This window comes from Podarcis filfolensis, assembly GCF_964270895.1.
Source record: "Podarcis filfolensis genome assembly, chromosome: 13".
Lineage (NCBI taxonomy): Eukaryota > Metazoa > Chordata > Lepidosauria > Squamata > Lacertidae > Podarcis > Podarcis filfolensis.
The window spans coordinates 10440883-10453025 of record NC_139615.1 but is presented as its reverse complement, the minus strand read 5'-3'; the positions used below and the strand labels follow the sequence as shown (position 1 = coordinate 10453025).

General features: G+C 48.5%; 1 protein-coding gene across 2 annotated transcripts in view; it reads left to right on the top strand.

Annotated features, from left to right (window-relative positions):
* Positions 1-12143, top strand: part of PFAS (phosphoribosylformylglycinamidine synthase) — a 46769-nt gene that overhangs the window by 3159 nt on the left and 31467 nt on the right. For both annotated transcript variants that reach the window (XM_083581353.1, XM_083581352.1), the window contains exons 2-9: positions 2286-2433; positions 2656-2791; positions 3934-4039; positions 4168-4354; positions 5045-5150; positions 7628-7768; positions 8905-9029; positions 9953-10081. In XM_083581353.1, the coding sequence (XP_083437479.1) occupies positions 2295-2433; positions 2656-2791; positions 3934-4039; positions 4168-4354; positions 5045-5150; positions 7628-7768; positions 8905-9029; positions 9953-10081 (1069 nt within the window). In that variant the 5' untranslated portion in view covers positions 2286-2294. The remainder of the gene's footprint in view (positions 1-2285; positions 2434-2655; positions 2792-3933; positions 4040-4167; positions 4355-5044; positions 5151-7627; positions 7769-8904; positions 9030-9952; positions 10082-12143) is intronic.

The window sequence follows — 12143 nt, the reverse complement described above, 5'->3', positions numbered from 1 at the left end:
CAAGACGATTTCTTGCTGAAATAGTATACAGTACAAGTTTATTTTCCAGTTACAGGATTTCAGCAGGCAGTTGCAGGGCATGTGCAGGTTGGAAAACTGCAGAATATCTGTGCTGAAACTTTTGCAGCAGCAAGCAGTATTGAAAGCGGGAGCGCATAATGTTACAATAATGAGCACAAATAATAATAAATGCACAATAAAGAGGATGTCTGCAGAGGCCCTTAGGCACCAATCTCCTATTTCTCTTTAGATAGCTTTATGGGCGACTGCATGAAGTCCTCAATCTGCTTAAAATTAGCCAAGACTAACTAACCCTTAGTCTATGTCCCTGAATTAAATGCATCCTCCTCCCTTGATTATCCTTGACTCCATTTCCCTAGTGCCTCCTTTGGGTTGAATTTTAGACTGTAGAGTCTTTGGGGGCAGGGAACTGCCCTCTTGCACTTCATAAAACACCTTGGCGCTTTAATGAGAATGTTATTAATCATCAATAAGAGCATCAACACTTTAGTCAGGACTTCACGGATGGCAGTGACAGCGAAGTCCCAGTTAACTTTAGCTAAATGGTGTGAAAAGAATAAAGGATCGAGCCACGTTCAGAGCCAATCTCTGCTGGTTGCACGCGGTGTACAGTTTGCCGTTTTGTTCTCAGTTGCCGTTGGAGAGGCGGAGAATTGGGGGATGTTCCCTGAGCCTTTGAAACTTGGACGATGAAGCAAGAAATGTGATTCGGAGGCCACTGACCTATTTGCTGCTTCTTATCTCTGGGATATTTGGCTCCAGCGAGCTGGCCTTTGGGACATCTGTGATTAGAGCAAGGTGGATTCTGGGGTGGAGAGGGACATTGAGAAAAGGGGGTGGGTGGGAAACTATGATTGATTCAGCCCACTCAGGGCCGGCTCACGCGTGAGGCATGGTGAGGCAACTGCCTCAGGCGGCAGGATCCACAGGGGCAGCAGATCTCTCCTCCAAGGAATGCATTGCATACTGCTGCTGCCACTTCTACAGTGGCCTCTTGGTAAATAGGAGGTGCTATTGGTCTTCTGCTACCCTTGTTCCCAGTGAACATCTTCACCCTTCTTCCCTGGTGAGGAGAGCGCCATTTTGTGGTTTGCCTCAGGCGCCAAAATGTCTTGGGCTGGCCCTGCCACCAGAGCCTCTTCATCTGTTGGCAGACACACACTGGTAAGCTCTGTCTGTATGCTCACCCCCCTGGCATCTTGCTCAGTGACTTATGCCAAGGATGGGCAAACTCTGGCCCTCCAGAAGTTGTTGGGCTACAGTTCCCACCATCCCTGGTCGCTGGCTGGGGCGTGGAGTTCAACATCCAGACGGCCACCGTTTTGTGCCTTGAATCGCGGGGCCTAGTCGATGCCTGGCAAGCCCTGCTCCCTCCATTACTGTGGTACTTCAACAGCCACGGGTCTCTTCCTGCTGTTCTGTGGCATCTGCTCCCTTTCCCTGCATGGCCTGGGTAGACCAACGTAGGAAACTGAGTCAGACCCTTGGTCCATCTAGCTCTATGTGGTCTAACCTGACTGGCAGCGACTCCAGGGTTTCAGACCCACAACCTTACTTAGCTGTCAACTTTTCCCTTTTCTTGCGAGGAATCCTATTCGGAATAAGGGAATTTCCCTTAAAAATAGGGAAACTTGACAGCTATGCAACCCTACCTGGATGCACCTTTTCCGGAGGAGAGGGCTGTCGATGGCTACTAGCTGCAATGGCTGTGGTCTGCTGCCACAGTTGGGGACAGCAGTGCTTCTGAATACGAGTTCTGGAAACCAGAGTCCTCAGATCCTGCTTGTTGGTTTCCCAGAGGTCACTGTGAGAATACAGTGGTACCTCGGGTTAAGTACTTAATTCGTTCCGGAGGTCCGTTCTTAACCTGAAACTGTTCTTAACCTAAAGCACCACTTTAGCTAATGGGGCCTCCTGCTGCTGCCGCGCCACCGGAGCACGATTTCTGTTCTCATCCTGAAGCAAAGTTCTTAACCTGAAGCACTATTTCTGGGTTAGCGGAGTCTGTAACCTGAAGTGCATGTAACCTGAAGCGTATGTAACCCGAGGTACCACTGTAGAGTGCTGGTTTAGATGGCCGTTCGGCCTGATGTTCTTATTGAGCCTTCTACATGCAAGGCAGTTTTACTGCCACTGACTTAGGTTCCTTCCGCCATGGAACCTTCCATCTCGTTTTGTGTTTTTTTGAAAGGAAAATGGAGGCCCCTTGCAAAACGCCACCCCAAGCAGTCCCTCACAGTTGCTTTCTCTTCTTTCCTTGGCAGGACTCCGCCATGGGGGTCCTACACTACTACCAGCGGCCCAGCGAGGAGGACACTGAAGTGGCCACACTGCTGCGTTCGGCTGAAGCCATCTTGGATAATGGCCTCCAAGGGGTGCAGAAGGAAATATGTTTCAACGTCAACTGGACAGGTACGAAAATGGGACACGGACCGTGTCTGGATTCTGATATGAAACGAATGGGGAGGTATGGAGGGAGGTGTGCATATTGATTCTTTTTCGCCTTTCTGAGTGGGTAGAGGTTTGGCATGGGGCTGCCCCCCCTTCTTGTCGCAGAGCCAGTTGCCTGTTGGGTGATTGCCCTGTTGCATTGTGGGTAGCTATAATATTTTCTCCCTTCTGTTTCCTCGCCAGGAGGAACACCCCCAAACTCTGAGGAGACGGAGAAGCTGCTGTGGATCTTTGGTTGCCCTTTTGAACACGGTGACATCGCACCCAAGTCCTTCCTTAACCCAACTGCTTCAGATCTGCTGATAGAGGTCGGCCCTCGGTACGTCCTGAGCTAAGGGGGAAAAGCCACTCTGCCCATGTCCTATACAATAATGGCAAGGGGGAGAGAGAGAGAATGTTTGTATCGACCAGCTTCAGGCATCATGAACAGGCCTCAGGCTTATACAATTGTAGAGTTAAAAGGTACCCCAGGAGTCATCTCCCTTGGAAGTTTTTCAGCAGAGGTTGGACGGTAATCTGTCACGGATGCTTTGGTTGAGATTCCTTCTTCGTTTCTTGGTTCACGCTAACCATAGTTTGCTGTGAAATCTGAAGGGGGGATGACAACATATCACTGTGGTTTGCTGCCAAACCAGAACTGGAAACTCTTGTTTAAGAACCATGGTTTGCAGTTTGTGTTTGGTGGCAAACTATGGTTTTGTGGATTTTGATGTCAGGGCAAACTGGTTACTGAGAAGCAGGGTGGAAATCGGAGTACAGTGGTACCTCGGGTTAAGTACTTAATTCGTTCTGGAGGTCTGTACTTAACCTGAAACTGTTCTTAACCTGAAGCACCACTTTAGCTAATGGGGCCTCCTGCTGCCGCCAGAGCACAATTTCTGTTCTCATCCTGAAGCAAAGTTCTTAACCTGAAGCACTATTTCTGGGTTAGCAGAGTCTGTAACCTGAAGCGTATGTAACCTGAAGCGTATGTAACCCGAGGTACCACTGTACATTGGTAGGAAGCAGTGTCCCGCCCCGATGCCTGATCACAAAAGACAAACCATGGCTTAGTTGTGATGTCTGAAACTCGGCCTTTACAGCTGAATCCAATGTTATATGAAAGCTTTCATTTGCTAACTTAAGCTACTCAACCAACACCATTGTTCATTTGTAGGCCACATCAAAATAATTTCACATAGTTGGTTGTTATAAGCCATATCAAAATTCAAATAGTTTTAAACATTAGGCTAACAAAAACATCTATTAATGAATGTACAGTAAAATTGAACTGTCTGCTAATAATTCAAATCTTGACCTTAAAACAACACCCCCCACCCCAAAGGTCTGCAGGGGTCCTAAACTGCAGAAGCAGACTTGTCTCTGGAGTCAGGCAGGGTTCCTCACCTCCCAAGCCAGGTGAAAATAGACCAGCCAAAGGAAGGAGCAGGTTTTGCTGAAACAAATGTTTTCTGTTTGCAGGTTGAACTTCTCAACTGCGTATTCCACAAATGCAGTGTCGGTGTGCTGGGCAGCGGGACTAGAAAAGATTGATCGAATTGAATGTTCCCGTCGATACCTTTTCAAGGTGACTGTGGGTGGGTCTAAACACAGGAAGAAAACCGCTGTTAGATTCATTATGCCACCACATATGCAAGAACCCCATAGGGATTTGGAAACGTTTAACCCGATGGCTTCCACATCCTTCTCTTTCAGTGTGGGCAGCGCCCATCGGCACCCCAGGAGGCCTCCATATCGTCTACGCTGTATGATCGGATGACAGAGCAGTGTTACCCAGAACCCATCAGCAGCTTTGCTATAGCCACCTGCCCTGAGCCTGTGTTCCATGTCGATATTTTGGGAGAAGGGAGACCTGCTCTGGTCGAAGCCAACAACCAGCTCGGTATGAATCAGCAGGGTAAAGCTGGGCTTAGATAGAGATGGAGGACCTTCAGTGGCCATGCTCTGATTCTGAATGCCAGTTTCTGGAAGCTAACACCGAACTTATTATTGTCTGACCCTAGCTTGCATGGGCACAGCTTTAACAAATATCTCATTGGATCCTTTCTTCTCTCCTTTTCACTTGCAGAGACCCACGTGGATTTAGAGCAGCGTTTCCCAAGCTTGGTTCTCCAGCTGTTTTTGGACTACAACTCCCAGCATCCCTAGCTAGCAAGACCCAGTGGTCAAGGATGATGGGAGCTGTAGTCCAAAAACAGCTGGAGAACCAAGCTTGGGAAACACAGATCTAGAGGGATTCAGCCTTCTGGTTTTAAAGGGTTTTGTAGAATTTTGGAGCTGTGGAAGGGACCTCAGGGTCATCTAGTCCAACCCCCTGCAATGCAGGAATCTCAACTCCGCTATCCATGGCATACCTGTGCTTAAAAACCTCCAAGGAAGGAGAGTCCACCGCCTTCTGAGGGAGGTGATAAAGCTGTGTTCGCCCCAGTCAGAGAGTATTCTGGCCCTACCTCTGAAAGTTGAAATCTGTACTGTCCCAGTTTCCCTTGATTATGAGAAACAATATTCCTTATTTCGCCAGGGCTGTGTGTATGTGTTTAGGATAAACTATAGATGCTTCTCTGCCTTACAGGTCTGGCTTTTGATTCCTGGGATCTGGACTTTTACACTGACCTCTTCAAGAAACTTGGGAGGAATCCCACCAGCGTGGAATGCTTTGATCTCGCTCAGTCCAACAGGTGTCTGCTTGGCTATGGGGTGCAGAGGGGTTGGGCGGGAACTGGGAAAAACCTTCCTGCTTGAGGCTCAGGGGAGGCCATCTTACAGCATTGAGTCCCACAGATTTTCACCATGCAAAGTTTTTATAAAGTAAAAGTTTTTCAACTGCAAGTTGCCTTGTGGGTGTGGGAGAGGGCCCTTTTTTGGGTCAAAAGTGACTTCATTTTTTTAAAAAACCCCAAAACAAATAGGTGTTGGATAACCCTATGCCAGAGGCTTTCAAAAGTCCACAGCTCCCTTGACAAACTGCATGCTTTCTGCGGCTCCCATGTGGGGCTCAGGAGCCCAGTTATGTCACCCCTTGCCTGCAGAGCTGGCGGCCTCTCACCCTTTTTTGAACATCCTCCCTTGTGACGTGTTCCCTCAGCCTCCTCTCCCCTCTGCTTGGGAATCCTCTGGGCAACCGCTGCCACCACCCCCGGTCTCTGAGCTGCCCCCCCTGCCCCAAAGAGGTGCCTCCTCACACTGCCCCACAAGAGCCTAGGACTTGTCTGTCCATTCCCAACAGCACGGGCTGGCGGACTGGCTGGCTGGGCTCCCTTGCCTGCTTGCTTGCTTATTCACTCTGACGCCACCTTGGCTCCTGACATCAGCACCCCCTGGCCAGCGCCAGAGCCACCATTCTCCTGCGGTACTTGTAGCCAGGGCTGCTGGAACAAGCAGCCGTACAAGCCTTTGGGAAGCAGAGATGCAAGAGGGCATCAGAGTAGGGAAGGAAGGAAAGAGAGAGAGGTCAGTGTTGTCTGCGGCACCCCTGACCATAGTTCAAGTCACCCCAGGGTGCCACGGCACACTGGTTGAAAATGTTGGCATACAACCAAGGAAGTGGGGGCAATTGGCAGGCCCCCAGCTGGCTCCATCCCACCGGCCAGTGTACCGGACAAACTCCAGTCCTTGGTGCCGCATGAATCAGTGACCCGAACTTCAAAAGCTAGGGCATGCTCTAATCAGCAGAGATAACGCTATGCAACAGAAGTGCCAGGAGAGTATGTGTGAGCATATTTACAAGCAATTTATTCAGCATAAAAGGTAAAGGTAAAGGGACCCCTGACCATTAGGTCCAGTCATGGCCGACTCTGGCGCTGCAGCACTCATCTCGCTTTATTGGCAGAGGGAGCCGGCGTACAGCTTCCAGGTCATGTGGCCAGCATGACTAAGCCGCTTCTGGCGAACCAGAGCAGCGCACAGAAACGCCGTTTACCTTCCCGCCGGAGCGGTACCTATTTATCTACTTGCACTTTGACGTGCTTTCGAACTGCTAGGTTGGCAGGAGCAGGGACTGAGCAATGGGAGCTCACCCCATCGCAGGGATTCGAACCGCCGACATTCTGATCGGCAAGTCCTAGGTTCTGTGGTTTAACCCTCAGCGCCACCCGCTTCCCTTCCGTTTACTTTTCATCATGATAAAAGGAAAACATGTCCGATCCCCTTTGTGTCCAAAGCAAGACAGCATAAGCAAAAGCTATACACAAACGGAAATTCCCAGCAAGCTGTGCTGGAGTGTAAACAGGCATGTGACACACAACAATCATGCCTGTTCCTTAAGGTGGAACGGAATATCCCAACAGAAAACCACTGCTCTATGCTACCTCTTAAGTCCAGAGGAGCAAATGGTGAACACTTGATGGGGAATGATAACAGGAAGGGGCTTATTTCAGCTTCCCATAGGCATCACTCTGGGAAACAGGATGCTCAATCATAGAATTGTAGAGTTGGGAGGGACCCCAAGGCTCATCTAGTCCAACCCCCTGCAATGCAGGAATCTCAACTAAACCATCCATGGTAGATGACCTTCCAACCTTTGCTTAAAAGCCTCCAAAGAAGGAGAGTCCACAAGCTCCCAAGGGAGTTTGTTCCACTGTCAAACAGCTCTTACTGTCAAAAATTCTTCCTGATGTTACGTCGGAATCTCCTTTCTTGAAACTTGAAGCCATTGGTTCGAGTTCTACCCTCTGGAGCAGGAGAAAAGCAGCTTGCTCCATCTTCCATGTGGCAGCCCTTGAGATATTTGAAGATGGCTACCGTATCTCCTCTCAGTCTCCTCTTTTCCAGGCTAAACATGCCCAGTTCCCTCAACCATTCCTCATAAGGCTTGGTTTCCAGACCCTCGATCTTTGGTTTGACCTGGGATTTTTTTTTTTTTTTGCAAAGAACCGTTAACAAGTTCGTTAAAATAGTTTAGCCCCCTTTCCAAAGCTTAAGGTGCTATTTAGTGGTGAGTAGAAGAAAATAAACCTGGTTGCGGTGGATCATAAGAGCATGGCTCAAACAGAGCACATGCTTCAGTCCCTGCCACTAAAGTAGGACTCTAAAGGCAAATAGTAGGCATGGAAGATCTTTATCTAGTTGAGTTCCTGCAAAGCTGGGCTAGATGGGCCAATAGCCTGACCTGGAGCCCAGCGGCTTCCTGTCTCCCTAAACCTGCTTCTTCCTGCAGTGAGCACAGTCGCCACTGGTTCTTCAAGGGGCGCCTCCTGGTGGATGGGCAGGAGCTCAAGGAGTCCCTCTTCGAGTCCATCATGAAGACCCAGGAGCGGAGCAACCCCAACAACGTCATCAAGTTCTGCGACAACAGCAGGTGGGGGTCTTTGGGAACCGGTGGGAGAGCGGGTGGCCTGCAAAATGGCGGCCTCAACTCCCTGTTGCCGTCTCGGGAGCAGAAAAGAAGCAATGGGGCTGGCCTAGAACAGAGGTGGAGAACCTGTGGCCTTCCTTGATGCTGTTGAACTACAACTACCATCATCCCTGACCATTGGCTGAGGCCGAGGGGAGTTGGCATCCCACATTGTCTGCAGGGACCCAGGTTGACAACTGCTTCTGAGCCAACTCCTAAGGCCTGGCTGGGGAATTCTGGTCACTCCAGATGTGGGCAGACTCTTAACTCCCATCATGCCTGGCTTTTGGCCTTGTTGGCTACGGTCAATGGGAGCTGGGAGTCCCTTCCCGTGTGTGGCTTTTGGTGGCTGTGTGGCTTCTTCCTCTTCTTTTTTAGTTTTTATTTATACTTTCCAAATTTATTCATTTCATTAATTTTACAATCCATTTAACATTTCAAAATTTGACTTCCTTCCCCCTCTTTCTGCGTTTCCTTAAATTTATTTTTTCATACCTTCTGCATATCCAAATTCATTTAATTTACTCATTTAATTATCTACTGTAAATAGATACTCGTATAAAACTGCAGTTTGTTATAATAATCCTGCTAATGTTTTTATCTGTTTACAATTTATCTTAAAATATTCAATGAACCGTTTCCATACTTTTAATAAAGAGTTTGTTACCTTGATTTCTTATTCTTCCGGTAAGTTTTGTCATTTCTGTGTATTCCATAAGTTTTTGTATCCATTCTTCCTTTTCTGGGACTTCTGCTTCTTTCCATTTTGGGCAAGTAACATTCTTGCCGCTGTAGTAGCATACATAAATAAATTTCTATACAATTTAGGTAGCTCTGTCCCTTTAATTTCCAAAAGAAAAGCTTCTGGGGTTTGTTTGTTTTTTATAAAAGTTATTCTGAACATCTTTTTTTAACTCATTATATGTCATTTCCCAGTAAGCTTTAACCTTACTACAAGACCTCCGCACATGATAAAAAGAACCTTTTTTGTCTTTACATTTCCAACATTTGATTTAGATTTATACATTTTTGCCAATTTACTTGGCAAGAAGCCATGGGGCTTCTTGAAGCTGAGTGTGTGTGTTGTCTTCCTAACACAGTGCGATCCAAGGGAAAGAGGTCCTTTCGATGTGGCCCAGCGACCCATCTCGCGCCAGCCCCTTTGAGAAGCGGACGTCCACCCGGCACGTCATTTTCACAGCCGAGACCCACAACTTCCCTACTGGTGAGTGGATGGGAAAGGGGGCATGGTCTGAAGGGCAGGGGGCTTATTTCTGTTGTTGTTGTTGTTGTTGTTTAGTCGTGTCCGACTCTTCGTGACCCCATGGACCAGAGCACTCCTGTCTTCCACTGCCTCCTGCAGTTTGGTCAGACTCATGTTTGTAGCTTCGAGAACACTGTCCAACCATCTCGTCCTCTGTCGTTCCCTTCTCCTTGTGCCCTCCATCTTTCCCAACATCAGGGTCTTTTCCAGGGAGTCTTCTCTTCTCATGAGGTGGCCAAAGTATTGGAACCTCAGCTTCAGGATCTGTCCTTCCAGTGAGCACTCAGGGCTGATTTCCTTCAGAATGGAGAGGTTTGATCTTCTTGCAGTCCATGGGACTCTCAAGAGTCTCCTCCAGCACCATAATTCAAAAGCATCCATTCTTCGGCGATCAGCCTTCTTTATGGTCCAGCTCTCACTTCCATACATCACTACTGGGAAAACCATAGCTTTAACTATACGGACCTTTGTTGGCAAGATGATGTCTCTGCTTTTTAAGATGTTGTCTAGGTTTGCCATCACCTTTCTCCCAAGGAGCAGGCGTCTTTTAATTTCGTGGCTGCTGTCACCATCTGCAGTGATCATGGAACCCAAGAAAGTAAAATCTCTCACTGCCTCCATTTCTTCCCCTTCTATTTGCCAGGAGGTGATGGGACCAGTGGCCATGCTCTTTGTTTTTTTGATGTTGAGCTTCAAACCATGGTGCATCGTAAATTCCCTAGGCAGGCACGCAGGCAGGCAGGCACCCCTGTGGACCCGTACTGCTTCAAAACAAATGACTGGCTCCCATGCATTGATGGAGTCAATGAATAACCTGTCTGGGTGCTCTGCGGAGGGAATGCATTTGTGTGGGCTTTGACGTTGCTTTCAAACTCTCCTTGCAGGCGTTGCTCCCTTCAGTGGTGCCACCACTGGGACTGGCGGGCGGATCCGTGATGTGCAGTGTACAGGCCGTGGGGCCCACTATATCGCTGGCACTGCTGGCTACAGTTTCGGCAATCTGCTCATCCCAGGTTAGTAGCGGTGGCTTGGGCTCAACATACTGAAAAGGCAGCCGCGGAAGGATGTTTTGCTTGGCAACAAATGGATGGGTGTTTTACAGGTCCCTCCCCCCCCCCCGCCCCAGATTCCTTCCTCACTCCCTTCAGAGTCTCCACCCCCATCGTTCAGCCCAGACCCTGAGGTCCAGCTCTGAGGGTCTGGTAGTTCACACAAGTGAGATTACAGCGAACCACACAGAGTGCCTTCTTTGTAGTGGCACCCTCTCTGTGGAACACCCTCCCATCAGTTGCCAAGGAAATAAACAACTGTCTGACTTTTAGAAGACACCTGAAGGCAGCTCTGTATAGGGAAGTGGTTTTTTTTTTAAAAAAAATATGTTTGAGATTTTACTGTGGTTTTATAAGTTGTTGGGAGCCGCCCAGAATGGCTGGGGCAACCCAGTCAGATAGGAGAATAATAATTTATTATTTACCAGTAGAGCTGTTCTTACTACATGCCAGTGAGGAAATCCATTCCGTTTGCCACAAGAAGCTAGAATCTGCAGAATAAATCACTCCAATCAAATACATTTGCATAACTTTGACCAGCTCAGAAGCGAAACCCAAGCACTGAACGTTTGCTTTCTAATGATTGGAAGTTGTCTGACTTCTGAGATTTCATGGGGTGCCTACCTTGAGAACTATAGGCTTTATTATTATTATTATTAGAAAGCTGAGATTTCTCAAGACGCACCAAGAGCAGCAGTTGGTGGAGCAGGGGTGCTAGCTGACCTCCCCTTGCTGCTTGCATTGCTGTGGCTTACCGGGAAAGAAGTGGGGGCACCAGCAAGGTTGGCATAGTGCAAAAACCCTGGTGGAACCAATCCGGTGCTCCTGGCAGTGTGTTTGCACCATGGCGACTTGCCCTTTTCCCTTCCAGTAAGCTGTAATTGTTGGTTTGCAAGCCCCCTCCACAGAGGCTGGCCCCTCTCACTGTCCTCGGAGCTTGCATACCGGTAACCTCCTCTCGCTGACATCCAGACAGACCAGGGAGATTTTGATAGGCGACATTTTCCCAAGTGTGGGTAAATGCACACCCACTCCTCCTGCTTCTTCCCTAGCAGGGAAAAGGAGACAGACAGAAACGTCTATTTTACATCTCTAGATTTTATTGCATTATCCGTGTGGCCATAGCATGATATACATAGAAATAGCAACATAAAATGGGGGTGGGAAGGTAAAGGTAGATATCGTCCTGGGCAAATACTTAAAGGGAGGGAAAAAAAAAAAGATAACAGAAGCAACAGAGGATTTAAAACATCGAGTGACCGAATAGTACAGAAACAAAAAGACAAAAAAACTGCTGAGGCTGGAGGAGGATCGTTAAAGGGGTCCTTCAGCTCCTCAGATTTGTCCTATTTTACATCCTTTTATTTCTGTCTACAGCACTAGAGAAAAACACGTCCTTTCAGTTCTTCTAGCAAGTCTGACAAACTTCCTGTGCAAACGCAAACGGAAGGTTTCATATTACACTCTTCACAGAGCCTTTTCTAGCCTGTGAACTTCCTGGGAAATTCCTTCCCACAGATAGCCGCATCATGTGATGTCAACAAGCTGTCTGTCTGTAGCTGCGATGTTCTCATATACTGACAGTAATGATGTCGGTGATGGGAGGTCAGCTAAGCACCGCTGCCTGCTCCTGTGCAGATTTGAAATCCTTTGACTTATGCCGTATAAAACATGCACAGTTATTATCATGCCATGTGAAAGTCTCTTGAGACAGACCAGAAGCTCCTCTTAATAAGGCAGTCACGCCCTCCAATCCATGACACAGGTGTGCCGAGTTGGGCCCAACATTTGGGGGGGGGGGTTGCGTCTCACGTTCATGACATCACATGCACAATGCCTGTCCCCCGGTCGGGCCATGCCTGCCAGGATGCACAAGCATCCCTTTGAGGATTGCCAGAGTGCTTTGTGATTGTGGCAGGAGATCACGGAGGGCGAAAACCGCCCTCTGTGCCGCCCAGCAAGCCAGTGCTCACCCGGGGGCAGCGGGGGATGGCGGCCCCCTCAATATGGGCGGCTGAAGGCCCTC